Source organism: Uranotaenia lowii, chromosome 1, assembly GCF_029784155.1.
Source record: "Uranotaenia lowii strain MFRU-FL chromosome 1, ASM2978415v1, whole genome shotgun sequence".
Lineage (NCBI taxonomy): Eukaryota > Metazoa > Arthropoda > Insecta > Diptera > Culicidae > Uranotaenia > Uranotaenia lowii.
The window spans coordinates 200,216,443-200,238,258 of record NC_073691.1 but is presented as its reverse complement, the minus strand read 5'-3'; the positions used below and the strand labels follow the sequence as shown (position 1 = coordinate 200,238,258).

Here is a 21,816-nt window from a genome sequence, read left to right as displayed (position 1 = left end):
TTATGTCGAAAACACCATTCAAATATAATCTGAATCTGATATTACCATTGGATTAATGGTTTTAAGTATTTTATTATAATTTTATTATGATATTCTCATCATTTAACTACAAATTAGAATATAATTGTGATACTTTTTTGAAAATCAGACGTTTTAAGACTATCTTTCAAAAATCAGGGCAATTTAAGAGTTTTTGAAAAATCAGAACGGGCTCTCGATAGTCAGGACAAATCCTGAAAAATCAGAACACCTGGCACCTCTGCTGTGTCAGGAAGACTGAATAGAAAAAGAAAAAAATCGTTTAAACGTCAAATTTCTCTCATCAATCTACCGACCAGTGCGAAGGTTCAAAATTGACTTTCTTATTTAGTGATTTTCAATAAATCTTTTTGGATGCTGAAAAGCACTTGTTTTGCATTAACACTAGAAAGACCGCACCAGTCAAAATGACTGGTTGGATACTTTGTTTGTTGAATATCTTTTGCATACTTCGCTTTAAAAATTCGCAAAAAATACGACTTTTCATGAATTATGAATCTCTACAAAACTGTGTATTTTTTATTTCACTAGCTTTTTTAGTAAGCGAGAAAAATTTCGCCACTCGGACCGTGACCAGTCAAAATGACTGGTAAAATTCACAACCCTATAACTCAAACAAGATAAATTTTTTTCGCTTGCTTTTGGTTTCATTTGCAAGCTACATTCAAGACAATGAGTCCTAGTTGATTTATGGTGGGCAGAAGTGTGTCATTCGTTATGAAATTATTGATTTTCGATGCGAAGTCGTGAAGATTTGAAGAAAAAGTTCTCGGATTGGCCACTGTGTGGCGCTCCAAGCACTTGGCTCCCAATTTTTTTGGTCTGTTTTGTTGCTCAACTATAATCGAACTTTTTGTCAAAATTTGGTGAAATTTCATCAAGATTTGTAAAAGTTATGTTAGATTTAACACATGTCCATTCGAGTAATCGAGTAGTTTTAGGTGATAAATATGTTTTATACTAAACTAGTATGAGTAAAATAATTATGAATTGTGTACTTTTTTATTCAAATTTGAAGACATCAGTCATGAAACTGAATAATTTAAATGATATTTGAACATGGGTGCACGGAATATTTTTTATATGTTGGTCATCCACCATGGGTGCACGGATTCACCGCAGTTTCTGCCCAAGTATGCATTCATATGCATTCTTAGATTATTAGGCTCGACAAATTTCCAATGGAAGTTTACTTACAGGTATTCCGGCACCCGTGTATATACCTGGCCAGCTGGCAACTGATTGAACATTCTTATTTTAAGAGGAAACACATCTTACCTGTCGGCAACTTATGGGGTTTGAACCCAAGAATTTGCTTGCCGATACAAGGAATGGATCCCAGTACGCCTGGCATACTTAGACCAGACTCGCGCCAGCCTATCTGATAGACCACATCGGATGCGGATATTCCAACATGGGTGCACGGAATGGCTGCAAATTCGCCGTTGTATATTATATAGAGTGAAATAGTTTTCAACTTGCTTCAGTACACAACATATTTTTGAGTTTGATATGATAGGTATTTGAAATGAAATATTTGTCAATCAAAAAACTTTTAAGGAAAAACAAATCAACGTGTACATTTGACATTGTTGATTCATTATTTTTATTTTCATTGTTTTCCGTCGCACGAAATAACTTGATGCATATAATCCCTAAAACTCACTCGGTCTATGGTAACCGTTTTCCAATTTTCTGGATGTTGATCAGATCTTATCAGATAAATGTACGATTGCAAAAACCTGTTTTGTAATAATAAATAAATAAATTTATTATTTCAAGATAAAATTGAAATATTTCTTTTCCAGGATTGAAAAAACGGAACTTTAAATAAAAATCGTTATTTAAATCATTATGTCTGAACATGAAAGACATGGTTTCGACTTTGGTTTAGTTAAGATTTGTAAAAATGCTTTTTTAAAATTTGCAAAAAGTCCAATATTTGATTAAATCGTGGTGAATCCGTACACTCATAGTGAAAAACCATGTATATAACACACATTTGTATTTGAATCTATAAAAGTCTTTATTCTTTACCTTTAGCATGTAAAAAAATTGATTTTGGATAAATAGCGGTGAATCCGTGCACCCATGGTGAATTGCTCTACTTGTAGAAAAAATATACTTCAAAACCTACAATATCAGGTATAATTTATAGGCAACGTGTTAAAAAATTTCAGAGCGATGGATGCTAGAAAATATCTACTAAAACAAAACTGAAGTGAAACCGTGCACCCATAGTCAATACCCATAGCCATCTAACATGATTTCACAATTAGATTGATAATGTGTTTTGATTTTTTGATAATTATTTGACATATTCATTTTCATACACGCATTCGTCAACTATGCCAAATTGAGGTGATTCCGTGCACCCATGGTGAAAAAATATTTCCATTTTATAACAAAAATGATATCGAATAAATAACAAAACAATTTCAAAAGAAAAAAGTTAAAAATATTATGATACAAAAAATTTCCCCTTTACCAGTCATTTTGACTGGTCACGGTCCGAATAGGTATATTCAATTTGCCGGTCCTTCTAGTGTTAAAATATGATCTAATTAGATTTTGTTTTGTTCTGGCAAATTCTTGTAGGTTCAGGTGCATTAATTTGCTCAAATTTCGTTGAAGTTTTCGAAGCTGATAAATGATAATTAAATTATAATAATTGTTGTTCTTTGAATAGCTTAAATAACAGAATTAGATTTTTGGTAGTTCCCATGGACCGAACAACATTTTTATATAGTTCAAAATTTATATTCATGACAGAGTTGACAGACTGGCATTGGATAATCTAGCTGGTGTATTCGATTTCGATGTTTACTTTTGAATATGCCTCAATTAAGTTAGAAGACTTAAATTTATCACCTAAACAACTGAGTTACATGACTCGTTGCACGAAACTAATCATCTAAAGTTAAAATGTGTATGCTTACAAATCTTTCCAAAAATTGCTGGTTTTTTGCCGAACAGTTAAACAACGATACAGAAAACGATACAGCGAATTTCAGTCTTCTTCCCCTAGTTATTTACAATAGTTTTCTATTTAAATGTTATAATTTGTTTCGTGTAGCTGTTCTGTTTTGAGTGTGTAGTCAGCACATAATTGTTTATAATTGTTTATTATCTTGATATCATCTGACAAAGGTGGGTGTCTGAAAGAATAAAACTTAAATCTAGGTTTACATAAATCGTTTGCTAGTTTCTTAATCGTTCACTCGTGTTATGCTCAATCCGTTGTTTGAAAGTTGCAATGGACACATTAAAATCGAATAGGGTATAATTACGGAGAAAGCATATTTTTGCGCACGAAGGGTGTCGTTACTGCCATAGCGCGTATTTCGTGGTTCCAATGAGAGCCAGTCTCGATTCCGAAGGGTTCGTTCTGGAGCATAAATGTTACAACGGGAAAGCAGCCAACAGCAGTCAATTTCATTTCTTAAGATCTTTGCCACGAACAGTGATCGACCAATGGAATGACGATCAGCCAGCGTATGGAGTCCAAGCAGAGCACATTGTTGTGGATAAGGCGGTAGATTTAACGGGTTTTCCCAAGGTAGTTCACGGAGAGCATACCGCACAAATCGCCGTTGAATTGCTTCGAAACGCGCAACCCACAAAGCCTCAAACGGCCACCATACCAGATTCGCAGATTCCGATATTGATCGAACCAGGCCGCAATACAAAGCTCGCAAGCAGCCGGGATCGGTGAATTCTGTACTCAGGCGTATAATGAATCCCAGCATCCTGTTGGCCTTCTCGAGTACCACAGAGTAATGAGGCTTAAAAGACATATGACGGTCCAATAAAACTCCAAGATCCTTATCTGATCCACACGTTGCAGTGACTCACCCAGTATGCTGTATTCATATATGAATTGAGGTTTCCTCCGACCGAATGTAATAACACAACACTTAGCAACGCTTAAAACCAGTAAATAATCAGCACACCAGTTCACAACCATGTCCAGGAAGCCTTGTAACTCGTAACAATCAGCTAAACTGTTTATGACCAAAAATATTTTTTGGTCGTCCGCATACAGGAGAACTCCACAGCCAATAAGAAGCAAAATAATGTCATTACAGAACATTGTAAACAACAAAGGGCCCAAGTTGCTGCCTTGTGGAACCCCAGACTTTGGAATAAAATCAGGAGATTCTGCAGAACCAATTCTGACAGCTAACCGGCGATTCGTAAGATAACTTTTTATCCAAGCACATAGTCGTTCAGAACATCCCAAACGTTGCATTTTTTTCAGGAGAATATCGTGATTCACTGAATCGAATGCAGCCGAAATATCAGTATAAATTGCATCAATTTGCTTCCCGCCATCCATTTGTGATATGCAATATGATGTAAAAACTGTCAAATTCGTGGTTACCGAACGTTTAGGGAAAAATACGTGCTGATTTTCAGAGATCCAGTTCCGACAAGCTGAGAAAAAAAACATCGTTTACGATCCTCTCTAATACCTTCGAGCAGGCAGCTAGTGATGTGACACCACGGTAGTTGAGAATATTTTGCTTATCACCTTTTTTGCTGTTTTAGGGACCGGTTAAAGATGTGAGTGAGTGGTTTCACTAAAAGAGTACGACACTTCTTAAGAACGCACTCCGGAATTCCATCCTGTCCGGCTGATGTAGTATACTTCAGTTTACCAATGGCTTCAAGAACCATTTCCTCGCTTATAGAAAAAACATCCAGATTCAACACATCTATGGGTAACCGTGTGACGGCTGCAAAAGTTTGATCAGCAGTTGGCGATAGATCAGAGAAAACACTGGAGAAGTGCATCGCGAAGAGGTTGCATTTTTCGGCAGAAGACGTGGCCATTCAATCATTTAGTTGGAGTACCGCAGGCAGACCGGATTCCTTCCGTTTTGAGTTGACAAATTTCCAGAACTTTTTCGGATTGCGGCGAAGCTCCCTTTGCGTACGAGCAACATAACGTCGATAGCAAAAACGGTTGTAACTGCGATATTTTCTTGTAGCAACGTTCAAATTCATTTTAGTAAAAAGGCATCTGGAGCTAGTGAACTTTCTAAGTAATTTAGAATGTAACTGTTTTAACCGCTTCAGCCGTCCATTACTAAGAGTGTAACCTGTATAACACAAACACATATGGAGAAAAAAAGTAAATACATAATCCAAAACAACATCAAGAAGACAAATTCGTCAGCCAGTTTCGCGATTTCTTCTAAAATAAATTGTCGAATGGAATTGCGAGTCGCTGTTCCCTCGCATTTCGTAACTGAAGCTATCGAAGCTGGGATATGTTTTATTTGGTATCTTTCAGACATATGCAATGCGATTGCGATGGGAGGACAATGCCAGCGATGAAAAACCTTGTTAATGCCGGCCCGCCATAGAATCTTATGACGATAGTTCCACTTCAAAGGAAGGTCATTTTTGGAGTAGAGTTTGTTTTTGTATACATAAAAAGTCTGAATGTTCATACGACCTCTTTTTTAAAGTGATTCTACGATACTACAATACATAAGATAAAAAAATATAAAACCAAACGTTGGGCTTTCAACATTGTATTTCCGGCTTGAATCTTGAAGAGCTGTGCATTTTTCGGTTTGCTCACAACAAATGGCAAAATTTACTAGAAAAAAATAGTTTAAAAAATATATTTGGCTCATTTTTTCGTTAACAAAAATAAATCTTTGGCTGTCCAATTTTGGGTCGAATCACCTTGCTTCTTGTACAGTAATTAATAAAATAGGTGTCAGATTTTCTTTCGCAAACACTCTTTGTATAATTTCGTATGAAAAATTTCAATTGGACGATGCACTCCAAGGTTATCGAATCAGTGGGTGGTGCAAAACTCCAATTTTCCAAGTCTAAGTAACAAACGGCCACCAGATGCAACTGAATCACTATTAGGCAATATTTATTGCGTTGATGATTGACCAAATCAAGTGTGTCCACAGTTCCAGAACAATACTGAGGAAGTGGGTACGTTTGCAGAAAATAAACAAAGTCGGTGTCAAAACATTTGAACAGCCATGTTTTTCCTCCGCTTTCCTTCTCTTTCTTGCTCCAGTCCTACCCTACCCTTGGCTGAGGGGCAGAAGTTGACGTGATACCTCGGACGACCACGTAGAAACCTTGAGGTGTGTTTTTCCATACACCCAAGAAAGATGCCGGTTAGTTTATGTGGCTCAAATCGCTGGTATTGAAGTCGAGGAGGTGCTGAACGACTGACTCATCACCGTCGTCCACTTCATGATCGGTTTTACAAAACAAACACACCGCGACACTGGCTGATACAAATCGAAAGGATTGTGGATCGTAACGCAATATTTTCATAAGTACAGACCAATCGGATTGGTCAGGGCACACCTCGAATTCGCTGTCTTTTTTCTAAAGAGAGAAAAGTGAGTTTTCTTCCTTCAAGTTAAAATCAATCGTTCGACATGAATCATTTTAAAAATGAAGCTTTAAGACGTATTATGCAAATGTTAAGTGAATCATCCATCTGTGAAGTGGAGACTTATTATTGATTTATTGTGACTCAGATTAATTTTTCGGTCTGTTTAGGTTTAGTCATAAGCTCACTTTGGAGGTTGAATATAGAACACAGCCGCAAGGTTAACGGAAAATTGCGACAATTTGTATTTGAACCGGAACCTAATCCCAATCCCTATCTTGACCCTGATCTTCGAAGACGGCAGTGAAAACTGTCCAGACTAACTCATAGCCACAGAAATAATTTTTCGTCTTTGTTGGGAGAACTGCTTAAAAGTTTTTCCAAAAAGCTCTAATTTAAAAAAAAAGATATTTTTATTACACGAAAAAAAAACAGTAGAATTTCCCGTGAAGCAGAGGTGATTTTTCCACCTATGTTTCTTGTTAAATTTTACCTTTTTTCATTCGCCTAGCAAAAAGGAAATTTTACCTTTTTGAGATTCACTGACCACTAGATAATTAAATTGATATTGATAATATTAACTGTCTGTGGCTGTTCCGGAATGATGTGGAAAATACTTCGAAGCTTATACTGGGCCAATCTGTAATGGAAGCAAAGTTAATGAGAACAACTAGCACAACTAAATGAAATTTAAGCTACATTTACCGTTCCGTTCCGATTTTCACATTTTTCGCACGAATGCAAAACTTGTTCCCAAATGAAATCGAGCAACAGCGATTTCAGAAAATAGTAACCTTTTTTCTAGGTGAATTGTACAGATTTGTTCAGCTCAATCCAGGTAAATTTTACCTCGTTACGAGGTAAATTTTAACACGCAGAGGTATAAAGTACCTTTTTCAATTTTCCTTTTTTTTCGGTGAATTGTACCTTTTTCTTATGCTCAATTCAGGTTAACAGATTAACTTCACCTTGCTACGAGGTAAGCTTTATCTTTTTTGAATAGATCTTTTTTCTAGTTGAATTCTACCTTTTTTGTCAGCTCGAATCAGGTAAACTTTACCTCGTTAAGTTACCTTTTTGGATTTCACCAGCATTCATCGTTTCATCTCAGTAAATTCTAACTTCATTATTTTCCGTGCAGGTACCTACAGTCAGTGACAAAAGTTAGGAATCAAGAAAAATTTCCTTCATCATTTTGCTCAGGTGCCTTATATATTGGATGTTGTATGAAAAACTGTACTCACTGATACTATTTTAGTTCCTAAGGATTCAAAAGAAGTTGTTTTTAGAAAAAATAATTAACAAATGTGTTAGACTCATTTAAATTTTTACCATCAGAGTTGCAACTTTTAAATTTTTTTCGAATTTAAAAAATACCCTGACGTCTAGAAAGTTTCCATTTTGATCAAAAAGAAAGACAGAATTTTTGCAGATTTTTTAAATAAGATTTAGGTAACCGAGTTTTCTGTTGAAATTTTGTATGGAAAATCGCCAAAATTTGTTCGAAGAAGGTCACTTTTTTTTTGTTCTTCTTGAATATATTTTTCTCAAGCAAGCGAAAGACGGCAAAGCGATAGGAGTAGTCAGAAAATAACGCCCGAAACAAAGCATTCTTTTTTATTTTCTGGAAAAGAAACTAGCAAAATTGACAGATTTTAAGTTCAATTTTCAATAACCTGATCTTTTCATAATTGTTTCTTGGAAAACTTTTTCTATTTTCTTGCTAGTCCTACTGCTTTGCCGTCTTGGGCTACAACCTGAAAATTTTACGGTATAAGCTCCATATATTAAAAGTTCATTTGCATTGCGACCCAAATATTCAAGAGAAATAAAAAAAAGTGGCATTCTCGGAACAAATTTTGGCGTTTCTCCATACAAAATTTCAAATCCAAACCGGGGTACCCAAATTTTATTTAAAAAATCAGCAAAATATTTGTCGTTCATTTTGACAAAAAGGAAACATTTTAGGCTACAAGGTTTTGAAAACCCCCATTTCTTCACAAGTTTCAGGTCCAACAATCCATTTAAATCATGGGAATTCATGGGAAGATCAAATATTTGAAATTGACTAAAAGTCGCCATCATCTATAAGTTTAAAACAGCTTATTTCTTTACTTTATTCAGTCGAGAATGCTGGGATAGTTGCTGGAATTCGTTATTGTTTTCAATGCGAAAAGTGAATAACATGAGAAAATGGGTCCTTCACAGTTAGGAAATGTATAGATTTGATTGAAAAGGTCAATTGATGATTGCTATCTTCAGCAATGAGGCTCAAGATATCTCGCTCTTTCTGATTAAATGTTGTGTTGTTTGGTAACGCTTATAAAATCCTGAAAAACAGTCCATGTGGAAACAACGATAAGAAAAAATCACGTTAGCGTGTCTGATAAATCAGAACACCGATATATCACATGCTATCATATGAAAAAAAAGATGACCTTATTAAGGTTCTGCAAACAATATTATCTGGTCAAATTGCACACTTCGCCGTGATATCATTGACAGAACGTCGCTTCCTTCCTTCCTTCCACAAATAGAAGATAAATCAAATATGTGTTTCGAAGAACCAGTGACACATTCGTTGAGGTTCGGATACCAACTTTCGGTTACGCAAGTTCCATCGCTCGATCGCAATCAATGGAGAACGGGTTGCAATCGATACCAATTGTTGGCAAACCACAAGGGTTAACTGGCTGCTGGTTGTGCCATCGTATGTAAGTAAATTCTATATATTTATAGGACTTGTTTGAAAAAATAAATCCTAGACGACAATATGGCAACTTGAGACAAATCTATATTTATTCCAAGCCCCATTGTGGTTTTTACATTGGCGATACTACCAAGAGTGATCGATTCCGATAGAATTTTCAGGTTGACAGATTCTACTTATTTTTTTAAAAGATAAAATAAAAATAAATTCCCAAAAGCCAAATTTAATCAAAGAATGTTAATCAGTAAAATTTATTTGGTTCAAAACCAAACCTTAAACAAAAGACAAAACATTTACCCTCAAAAATCACTTTCTGGGGGTCCAAAAAAAATCGGGGAAATTTTAACTTTTATGCCAAATGACTTAAAATTGCAAAGCATGTTTCAATCTGGTGTTATTTCGAAATAAAAATCGAAATCGATATTGAATTTTTTTGAGTCGTCCTAGACTTATTTTTTCCGCTAGGGATGTTGATTTGTTTTCTCAAAGGGTGCTCCTATAATAATTAAAAACAACCAAGGAAGAACGAAAATTATATTTAAATGATAAATAACACCGGGTTTCAAACTAAAATGACAAAAATTTGATGATTGAAAAAAATGACAAAAAAGGTTTCAAGAGGTAAAAATGACACAAACTTAAGCGATAGATGACAAATACAAGCTAAAAAAAAATTACAAAATTTAAAAAAAAATATTAATCGGCAAAAAAAAAAACAAAAATCACAAGAATATCTAAAATGACAAAAAGTTCAAAAATTACTAAAATAAGTGTTACATACAGTTTAAAATTTCAAATTTTACTATCCTTTTTATCAATTTTTTAAGGCATTTTTTTTCAAAATTTGTAGTTTTTCATTTATTTTCCTTTTTGAGGTTTTGTTTTATAACTTAATAACTAAAAATAAAATTCTGACGTAAATGAAAAAAAAAATGACGAAATGAAAAAAATTATCAAAATGATGGTAATGACGAAAATGACACAAATGATTTTGTGATTTCTGTCACTTTGCTAGATTAATTATTAGTTATTACATTCTTTATTTTAAAATTTTCTTTATTTCAGGGTGGCCACTTAATTCAATTTTTCATGTTCCGCATTTTCCCCGATTTTTATCTGCATGATCTTACAAAATTTCCGGTTCTCAAGAACAAATCAAAAATCAGTCTCGAAAGCTCTTTTCAACGGTTTCTACTTTCAATAAGTGATATAATTTTACAAAATTCGAAAAGCTTAGCATATTGAGGATTTCCATTCTCCACTTTTAGAAACAGCAAAAGCAAAATTATAAAAAATCGTAAAGCTTGAAATTAAACAGAAATGGTACCAATTTAGGTAATTTATGAAATTTTTTGAAAGCAGTTATGACTGAAAATATAGATATTTTAAGGTTTTGAAATAACATTTTTACTAACAGAAAAAAAATTCAAATACAAACCAAATTTGGCCTATGTGATACTCAATAAATAGGCTTTCAAACGTAGAAAACAATTTCCAAAAAATCATATTATAGACTGAGTTACTGATGATAATGTTCAAAAATTTATAGTTGGTTAAAGTTTCCCCGTTTTACGTTACCTTGAAAAAATTGAGCATCTAATTTCTTACTAACTTTTTTGTTCCATGCAGAACTTTTTGGTTTCATGCGGAGTCTCTATAGAAATTGAATGCAAATTAATTGTGTCAAAAATGTAGTAAAGTATAGTATTAAAAAGTTATCAGATCACTAGTTCCACGTTAAGGGGATTCCTTCAATTTTTATCATTTTTAATTTTGTCACTTTTGTCGTTTATGTTTGTTTAATTTAAATTCAATTTTTACCTTTTAAGGTCAAAATCAAAAATTTTTAAAATAAAAGCTGACAAAAATGACAAAAAAATACAATAATGACAAAAATGACAAAAACGACGATTTTTCTGATTACTGAGAGTAGAAAAAATGAAATTTCAAGCGCTTTGAGGCACCCATTTATCAAGTCAGATTTAGCTGAAACTTCGCAAAGGTAGTTTTAGGCCGATCAACTAAATCTATATGGTCGGTATTTAAACCGGACTTGATTTAGGGGTTCATCAAAACGCTCAAAGTTTTGGTTTCTGGCCCTCAAAAATCATCGGAAAATGGGGGAATCAAAAATTTAATTTGAATGCCAAATGATTTAAAAATGCATAGAACGTCGAAATCTGGTGTTATCTTGAAAAAAAAAAATATTTTAGTCAAAAACAGACTTTAGAATTTAAAAAAAAATCACGTAAAGGGGACCAAAGGAAACCCGGAAACACAAAATTTTTACCAATTTATTTTTATTTTTTTTTTTATTTACATAGTATTCCGTCTCACGACATAACTTGACGAACATAATTCCTAAAATTCACTCGGTTCATAGCAACCGTTCTCCAATTTCTCGGGCACCCCACGTTCGCCAGATCACGCTCCACTTGATCTAACCACCTCGCTCGTTGCGCCCCCGCTCGTCTTGTTCCTACCGGATTCGTAGCGAACACCTGTTTTGCAGGACAGTCGTCCGGCATTCTCGCAACATGTCCAGCCCAGCGTATCCGGCCAGCTTTCACCACCTTCTGGATACTGGGTTCGCCGTAGAGTCGCGCGAGCTCGTGGTTCATCCTTCGCCTCCACATTCCGTTCCCCTGTACGCCGCCAAAGATGGTTCTTAACACTCGTCGCTCGAATACTCCGAGTGTACGCAGGTCCTCCTCGAGCAATATCCATGTCTCGTGCCCGTAGAGAACAACCGGTCTAATAAGCGTCATATACAGGTTACACTTCGTACGAGGGCAAAGTCTTCTCGACCGCAGTTGCTTGTGGAGTCCATAGTAGGCACGACTTCCGCTGATAATTCGCCTCCGGATCTCACGGCTGGTGTCATTGTCTGCGGTCACCAGTGAGCCGAGATAGACAAAGTCTTCGACTATCTCCAGCTCGTCGCCGTCGATCGTGATCTTGTTATTACTGGACAAGCGGGTTCGGTCGGTCTCGGATCCGCAGGCCAGCATGTACTTCGTCTTGGACGTATTAATCATCAACCCAATCCTTCCTGCTTCGCGTTTCAGTTTGCGGTAGATCTCCTCCACCGCCGCAGATGATCTGCCGACTATATCAATGTCATCGGCAAAGCAGATAAGTTGACTGGATCTGTTGAAAATCGTGCCCCGCATTTCGCCCACCGCTCGTCGAATAACACCTTCTAGCGCCACGTTGAACATCATGCAGGATAGACCATCACCTTGTCGAAGCCCCCTGCGCGATTCGAATGAACTCGACAATTCACCCGATATCCGCACACAGCACTGCGTTCCATCCATCGTCGCCTTGATCAGTCTGATTAGCTTCCCGGAAAAGCCGTTCTCGTCCATGATTTTCCATAGCTCGTTACGGTCGATCGTGTCGTATGCGGCTTTGAAGTCGATGAATAGATGATGCGTAGGGACTTGGTGTTCACGGCATTTTTGGAGGATTTGCCGTAATGTGAATATCTGGTCCGTCGTAGACCGTCCCTCCATGAAGCCGGCCTGATGACTTCCCACGAATCTGTTTGCTTGTGGCGTGAGGCGGCGGAGTAGGATTCGGGACAACACTTTGTAGGCGGCATTGAGGACAGTGATCGCTCGGTAGTTCTCACAGTCCAATTTGTCGCCCTTCTTGTAGATGGGGCATATTACCCCCTCCTTCCACTCCTCCGGTAGCTGTTCTATGTCCCAGATCCGGAGTATCAACCGGTGTAGGCAATCGGCCAACCTGTCCGGGCCCATTTTGATGAGTTCAGCTGCGATGCCATCCTTCCCAGCCGACTTGTTTCTATTCAGCTGGCGAATGGCTTCCTTAACTTCACTTTAGACAGACTTTAGAATTTAAAAAAAAATCACGTAAAGGGGACCAAAGGAAACCCGGAAACACAAAATTTTTACCAAATGACTTAGAAATGCATGAAACGTCGAGATCTGTTGTAATCTCGAAAAAATTTGCTTGGCCAAAAATTGACTTTCTGGGACTTCCGGCCATTTTTCGAAAAATCGAAAAGTTCCAGAAAGTTGATTTTTCGTTAAAAAAAAGTTTTTTAAGAGACAACACCAGATTTCGACGTTTCATGCATATTTAAGGCATTTGACATCATAATTAAAATTTGGTTTTTTTTTTCGATTTGCTTTGGTGACCCCTTAGGTGATTTTTGAGGATAAAAAAACGAAATTTTGGGCGCTTTGAGGCACCCATAAATCAAGTCCGATTGAGCTGAAATTGTGCACAGGTCAGTTTTTTGGGACAACCAACAAAATTTACATAACATTTTTTCCAAACATCCATTGCTTTTTGCCACCCAAATAAATCTGTAAACACACAATAAAAAAAATTCTTGAAATCTGATAAATCGTTTATTTTTCACCAACTGCTTCTAGAAACATAAAACAAAGGGACCAGTAAGCCTAAAGTGAGTATCATCAGCTTGACCTTATGGCTACTACTAAGAGATTCTTCCACTTAACAACACTAGATTGCACCAATCACGTCAAGTGAGTCATCGGTTTGATTCTTCTTTGATTTATTCAGTCGTACAGCATCCTAGCTGACCGATACTTAAATTGCGCCTCAAACAAAGAATCGCTACTTACGTGCATTCTACTCGATAGTAGCAGCAAACGACAGCTGCAATAAACACAAACCAGATGCTCCCTCTCCCCATTTTCGGATTTATTATTGTCTATTAAAGACGGCAAAGCGTATGTTTCTAAACTACAAAGTCAACCCATAAAACTCCAATCCGACTAACTAACAGTGAGTGTAATCAAATCCATTCAGTTCAAGAATTTTATGACTCCTCGGTGGCCACACAACAATGCGATATCCCAATTCACACGAGAAATCCATCAACCAAACATTGCAGCAGAAGAAGGGAGAGTGAGTGTCCCCTGTTTTATGCTAAATCTGAATGGTGTTGTTAATTGGAGCATCCAACCAGAGTACCCTCCGCATGACATAAAAAGTGTCATGAGAAGCGCCGCAAAAATATTGCTGTCAGAAGTGGGATTCGAACCCACGCCCTCAGAGAGGACCAGAATGCTCTTCTTCAGTAGTGCCACTTATCACCCACTCATTGTGGGCAAGACTGTACTAAGTCTTGAGTCTGGCGCCTTAGACCGCTCGGCCATCCTGACATATGTGTGTGCTGCTGATGTGCTGCTCGATTGACGAGGTGGAATGTTTTACCGAGGAACCGCGGAAATGTTTTTCGACGGCAATAAAAAAAACACACTGATTGTTTATTAAAGCAAAAGCTGCTCGCACCGTTCACGTTATCGCACCGCGAGCCGCCGTCTCGGTGACGGTATGCGCGGTTAAAATTGTCTTCGATTGCGAGGGACAAATTTACACTGGCGCATCCTCTGTCAAAGAAAACAGCGCTACTGATAACGCAGCCACTTTCATGGGCAGCGAACAGTAGGGTTACCGACATCGTATGAATATGAATAACCAACTCTATAGTGGTTTTTGGCAATTGCCTATCCTATAACGTTGTTGCGAATGAAAATTTTTCTATCAACTACGGTCCACCTGAGGCCCCTCCCGGCCAATGGAATGATTGCACTTCGTGATTGGTTCGAGATAATCAACACTGCACAATGAACCCATCGAAAGATTGCTGAGAACAAGCAATACAATCTCATTGTTCAACTTTGAGGATATCCTTCTTTCAAATGAACCAATAACGAAGCCGGTCAAGTCCGTCTAGTCGATACAGTAAGGGAAGTGCAGCACATGTGATGATTTGTTTTCCGGAGGCCGGCTGTACGCTATCCCTCTACAAATCTCACGATGTTTTTGGGGGGTAAGGGTGAAGTGACATGGAAATCATTTTGGTAAGTGATATCGCAACTTGAAACCTTTGCTCCTATGATTCTAGAACTCCTAAGTTTCCTAATGATACTCCTAGTTTCTCCTTCTGGGTTCGATTTTAAAAATGATCAGATTGAACGTTAAATTCGAGTGGTATCTGCAAATTTAAATGAAATTTATCAATTTAATTTTGTTTTTTTTTGTTTCAAGACGTTACTATAGTCATATATATACATATATGTCGCTATGCCCCATATTGAAACCTACCCTAAAAAAATTTGATTTATTCTCACATTTTTAATAATTTGAATTTATGAAATAAGTTGCATATTGGTTTTCCACCAGCTTCTCTTTTAAATTAAAATGAAGACCAACAAAGAAAAATATTGCGTTATTTTTACTTAAAGGGTGTCTACGATGAAATTGCCACACACAAAATTGATTCGCAAAATTCGAGTTTTCATCCGATTGCCATCATATTTACAGGGATTGTAAAATATCTATTAAACTTAGATTTACCATTTTCATTGTATTTTATTTACAGTCCATACACCCAAAATAATCTGCACGTAGCGGCTACGTGAAAAACTACATAATTTTTATCCAATTGATTTTCACGTAAATGCTACGAAATCAATACGTAAACGCATCCCTATAAGAATTCGTGCTTCGTGGAGCGCACCTACAATTTACGTGAATTTCAAGTAAGTTCAACGCGATGTGGCCATGAACGCTACGGGGAATGTTTTTAATACCCGAATGAAATTAAGGTTGATTTTTTTCTTTCGTATTTTTATTTTTGTAAAAAAATTTCAAAACAAAAGGAGTTAACAATGGAATAAACTTTATTTTTACTGACACTACACTTTATGAGAAATTAAATCACTTCAATTCCTGCAACGTTATTTTGGTTTGTTGAATCCTGTAGAAATAGGAAAGTATACATTAACGAAAAATTTATAATTTAAATGCAAAATACTTTACCTTGTTCGTTGTTGCGTGATCAGGCGCTGTTGAACCCGGAAGGTCATATTTAGTCCATATACGGATTCCTAATAAAGAACGAATGTTCCAACGGATGATGAAAAAACATAACATTTAGAAAATTATAATTTGGCATCATTATCACTTACCAGGAGATCAAGTTAAATCCAATAGAATCCTCCTTGGCATGCATTTTCTCTTCTAGGGAAGATTGAGAACGATTGAAAAATCTGCTTTTCTTCACAACAGCTAAGAAAATCAATTCCCTTTTTTTTTTTTTTTTTTTTTTTGTAAATTCTTTATTTGAAACGGCTCATACCTTTAGGCTTTAAGGAGCCAAACTCGTTTTGTTTGATAACAATTGTGTGCTTATATCTAGTTCACTTTAAAAGAAAAAAGAAGATAGATAGGGAAATATGAAAATAAGAAGAAATTATAGACGAAGATCAATAGCTTTTAGGAAAAGATATATTTCGAACATGTAGTCCAAGTCTCTCACCCCCAGCACATCTCTCACTGGAACATAGGGTGGTTTTCCTCGGGCCCGAAGGGAGTCTATGAAATTCGTTCTGGCGACAAGATGGACCTCGCACGACCAAACAATATGCTCGATGTCATGGTAACCTTGGCCGCAACTACACAAATTGCTGCTAGCAATATTCAAACGATAGAGTACCGCGTCCAAGGAATAATGATTGGACATGAGACGGGAAAATATACGAATAAAATCTCGACTCAGGTCCAATCTATTAAACCATGGTTTAAGGCTTACCCTTGGGATAATCGAGTGCAGCCACCGACCCAACTCATCCTCGTCCCATTTGCGCTGCCAGTTGACAAGAGAGTTTCTTCGAACTAAAAAGTAAAATTCGTTGAAGGCAATTTCACGCTGGTACGTGTCGCCTTCCATCGCCCCCACCTTTGCCAGAGAGTCTGCCTTCTCATTACCCTCTATCGAGCAATGAGAGGGAACCCAAACAAAGGTGATGATAAAGCGACGTTTTGATAAAGCACTCAAACTATCCCGTATCTTCTCGAAGAAGTATGGCGAGTGCTTTCCCGGTTTTATTGAGTGGATTGCTTGAACAGAACTCAGACTATCCGTTACGATAAAGTAGTGCCCAACTGGCCTTGAAGCTATACTGTCCAAAGCACAATGAATAGCTGCTAACTCTGCTATATACACAGAGCATGGTGACTCGAGGCTGTAAGAGGCGCTAGATATTTCGTTGAACACTCCAAATCCTGTTGATTCCTCTATAAGTGATCCATCAGTAAAGTACATTTTATCAGCATCGACGTGTCTATATTTAGCTTCGAAAATTCTTGGAATCAGAAGGGAGCGATGAGGGACCGGGATTCCACAAATTTCCTGCTGCATAGACAAATCAAACTGGACAGAAGAATGATCGTAGTCTGGGCTACAAACACGAGTTGGAGAGAATGAAGAAGGGTTTACCTGCATTGACATGAGGACATGGTATATAGACATAAACCTGGTTTGAAAATTTTGCTCAAGTAGCCTGTCAAAATTTACAATCACCAGTGGGTTCATGACCTCACACCTGATGAGGAACCGAAGTGATAGTAGATTGAATCGATCTTTCAAAGGGAGTATTCCTGCCAAAACTTCAAGACTCATGTTGTGCGTTGAGGGCATACAGCCCAAAGCGATGCGAAGACAACGGTATTGGATACGCTCGAGTTTGAGGAGGTGAGTTTTGGCAGCTGACTGGAAACAGAAGCTACCATATTCCATAACTGAGAGAATAGTTGTTCGATACAATTTTAAAAGATCTTCTGGATGGGCTCCCCACCAGGTGCCAGTGATTGATCGGAGAAAATTCATTCTTTGTTGGCATTTTCCTTTCAGATACTCAATGTGGGCTCTCCAAGTACACTTGGAATCAAACCAAACCCCAAGATACTTAAAACACCTCGATTGAGTGATCGTTCGGCCTAGAAGTTGAAGCTTAGGTTGAGCAGGTCTACGTTTCTTAGAGAAAACAACCATCTCCGTTTTCTGAGGAGAAAACTCAATCCCAAGCCCCAAAGCCCAGGATGACAATCTGGTTAAAGTATCTTGTAAAGGTCTGAGCAGATGAGACTCAGTAGAACCTGTGACAGACACCACGCCGTCATCTGCAAGTTGTCTTAGAGTGCAGCCTTCAGAGAGACAACTGTCGATGTCATTTACGTAAAAGTTGTACAAAAGTGGACTCAAACATGAACCCTGTGGGAGGCCCATGTAGGAGGTTCTTCTAATTGCAATATCTCCGTGAGCAAAGTTCAGATGTTTCTCACAAAGCAAGCTGTATAAGATGTTGTTCAATAGAGGAGGCAGACCCCGGGAGTGCAATTTGTCTGACAACACCTCTATTGAAACTGCATCAAAAGCTCCCTTTATGTCTAGAAACACTGAAGCCATTTGCTCACGTTTTGCGTACGCCATTTGTATCTCTGAAGATAGCAAAGCAAGACAATCGTTTGTCCCTTTGCCCCTTCGGAACCCAAATTGAGTATCTGAAAGGAGACCATTTGCTTCTACCCATTTATCCAAACGAAACAAAATCATTTTCTCCATCAACTTGCGTATACAAGACAACATCGCTATTGGACGGTACGAATTCGCATCGGACGCTGGTTTTCCGGGCTTTTGGATAGCGATAACTCTCACTTCTCTCCACTCTTGGGGAACAATGTTGTTCTCCAAGAATTGATTAAATAAATTTAACAAGCGAAACTTGGCGGCGTCCGGAAGGTTTTTCAACAAGTTAAATTTGATTTTATCAATTCCCGGAGCTGAATTGTTGCAAGAGAGGAGGGCAAGTGAAAATTCGACCATCGAAAAGGTGGAATCCAGACCACACCTATCAGGAGGCACGTTCCGGATTATTTTTTGTACAGGTGTAGAATCTGGGCAGACTTTCCGTGCAAAGTTTAATATCCATCTATGTGTGTTTTCTTCACTTTCATTTGTAGATGATCGATTGCGCATGCTTCGTGCCACTTTCCATAAGGTACTCAAGGATGTTTCCCGTGATAAACCACCCACAAAATTCCTCCAATACGCCTTTTTCTTCCCTTTGATCAATTTTTTGAACTGATTTTCAAGGGAAACATATGATTCAAAAAGGACGAGGGTTCCATGTTTTCGAAAATCTTTGAATGCTTTTGATTTGTCCTTATAAAGCTTGGAACACTGCTGGTCCCACCATGGATTTGGGGGCCTTCGAAGAACAGATGAATCTGGGATGGGTTTTTTTTGAGCGCAAAGTGCACTTTCATGGATCAAACGAGAAAGAAAGTGATACTCCTCCAAAGGAGGTAAAACATTCATAGAATTAATGGCATCTGTTATTTCGTCCGAGTACTTTTTCCAATCGATGTGTCTTGTAAGGTCATATGCCATATTTGTTGAATTTGAAGTGCTGGCCCCATTGGTGATTGTAATTTTGATTGGCAAGTGATCACTACCATTGGGATCAGGGATTACCTTCCACTGGCAATCCAATGATAGTGAATTTGAGCAGAGTGAGAGGTCAATTGCACTTGGTCTTGCAGGGGGTTTAGGTACCCGTGTTTTTTCACCCGTGTTCAAAATTGTTAAATTGAAACTGTCACAAATGTCATAAATAAGAGTAGAACGACAATCGTCAGTTTGTTCTCCCCAGACAGTTCCATGTGAATTGAAGTCACCCAGGATCAACCTTGGCTCAGGAAGCACTGAGCACAGGTCCTCTAGGTGATTTCGATCCACTGCAACTCTATGAGGCCAGTACAAACTGACAACGCATAAGTCCTTACCTCTTATAGTTATATGACATGCAACAGCTTCAATTCCTCCTGATAAAGGGAGGTGGATTCTGTAAAAGGAGTGGCGCTTATTGATCCCCAAAAGCACCCCTCCATAAGAATCGTTGCGATCCAAACGGATAATGTTAAAATCGTGGAATGAGATGTTTGATTGAGAAGAAAGCCATGTTTCTGAAAGGGCAAAAATATCGCAACTAGTTTCATAAAGAAGAAATTTGAACGGATCCAGTTTAGGAACTAAACTACGACAATTCCACTGTATAACAGTGATATCCCCGACCTCTGGGCGTAAATTAGCCATCGAGAGAGATAAACATTGAAATGAGGGGCCAAGTTTGCATCAATTGCTTCAAAAATGTCTTTACTACAGGAAGCATTGTTGTTACAATGCTTTTGATGGATTCAGAAACGTTGAAAAACGAAAAAATTCCATTCAGAATGTCAGTCAACTTAAACAATCCTGGCTGGGAAGTTGATTCTGAAAAAACTGCATTCGTCAAAGGGGCCTTTGAGGTCCCTGCTGGTGTTGCATCATTCTGTGGTGAAAAAATCGTACGGAATCCAGGAGGATTTTGTTTTTGTTGTTCTGCAGCATTCGGCTTTTTAGGGACACTGATTGGAGGGCTCATTGTAGGGATTTCGCAACGAAAACAAAAGGGTTTTCCTCATCCGTTGTTTCTTCGTTGTCAACTGGCAACACAGAAAAGATGTTACTTGAATGAGGTTGGGCCAGTGGAGAAGCGCTCTTTAAGATAGAGGCATAAGAACGTCTCGATCGTTCCTTTAAAGAGCGCTTCTGTTTATCCCAGCAACTCTTGAATGCCTCGCACGAAGAGATTTCATGGGGTGAGCCCCCGCAATAAACACATTTCTGCTCTATTGCTGAGCATGCTCCAGCCCCATGATTCTCTCCGCATTGGGGACAGCGTGGCTTATTGCAACAATGCGACGCTGTGTGCCCCAACTTGATGCAATTTTTACAATGCATGGGTCGAGGCACGAAGAGTCGCACAGGAAGCCTTAAAACTCCGTCAATCAAGACGTAGTGAGGGAGGGCGGTACCCGCGAAGGTCACACGAAATGAAGTTGAAGGCGAGTACTTTGTAACTCCATTTACGACGTTGGCAGTATTGAGTTGACGGCAATCCACGATTTCGACCGAAGTCGAATCGAGGCTCTTGAACTTACCAACGCCGTTGGATTTAACGTACTTCGCATCCAGACTCATTTCTGTGATCACGCCCTCAATCTCTACGTCTCGAGACGGGATGTAAACGTGATACTCTAGAATTAGAAAATTGCTAGCCACAATCTCGTTTGCAGCTTTCGAGTTAGCCACAACAACGCGCAGCTTGTTCGCACGTAATTTTGTAACGCTGGTTACCGAGGTCCACCTCGCCAGATCTTTGGTGATCTGTACCACATTCAGAGGTTTACCGTTCTTTTTGGGCCGGATGAAAACCACCCATGGCCCAGAGGAAGATGAGCCTTCAGCATATTTTCGGAGCCGGGTGACTCTACTCTCCACTGGGGATGATCCGACATTGTCATCCATCCGAGAACGATTTGCATCTGAAGGGCCAGCATCAGCTGATTCCTCCAGATGCTCCTCATCTTCATAGGTGATATTCGCATCATCCCCAGTTGGAGGGTATAACCCCCCGCCTTCGCTCATATTTTTCAACGGGAAAACGAATGCCCTCCGTGTTGAAAATATAAGCGAAGCACAAAATTATCGAAATATATATAAAGGGAAATATGATAGAAAAAGAAAAAGTGAAAAAAGAAATAAAAAAGAACTTACAAATTATTCTAGCACTTTTTGGAACTATATTTTTTACAGTGTATATAGACTGCTCCAACCACGTGGTTCTCCGTTGGTCTTCAAGGATGACGATAACCGAAGAACCCAACCAAACGAGCGTTGGCCCTTCCTCGTTGGTTGAAGATAGCCTCCTCGTCTTGACTCGGCCTCGATGATGATGATGGATGATGATGATGATTGATTATGATGGTTCGCCAAACAATGGCGGCGGACCTCGTG

The 21,816-nt window shown here is 38.2% G+C and overlaps 2 protein-coding genes and 1 non-coding gene across 6 annotated transcripts in view; 1 reads left to right on the top strand and 2 right to left on the bottom strand.

Annotated features, from left to right (window-relative positions):
- LOC129743678 (plastin-1-like) overlaps positions 1-21,816 on the top strand; it is a 102,779-nt gene that overhangs the window by 38,096 nt on the left and 42,867 nt on the right. The window lies entirely within an intron of this gene.
- Positions 14,152-14,293, bottom strand: Trnal-caa (transfer RNA leucine (anticodon CAA)). Its single transcript has 2 exons — positions 14,256-14,293; positions 14,152-14,196 (listed from the first exon to the last, which is right to left on the bottom strand). It is a non-coding gene; the product is annotated as a tRNA-Leu (tRNA).
- LOC129743702 (uncharacterized) lies at positions 16,311-17,663 on the bottom strand. The gene is made up of 2 exons (XM_055735815.1): positions 16,729-17,663; positions 16,311-16,603 (listed from the first exon to the last, which is right to left on the bottom strand). Exons 1-2 carry the CDS (start codon positions 17,614-17,616, stop codon positions 16,592-16,594), a joined length of 900 nt encoding a protein of 299 aa, XP_055591790.1. The 5' UTR covers positions 17,617-17,663; the 3' UTR covers positions 16,311-16,591.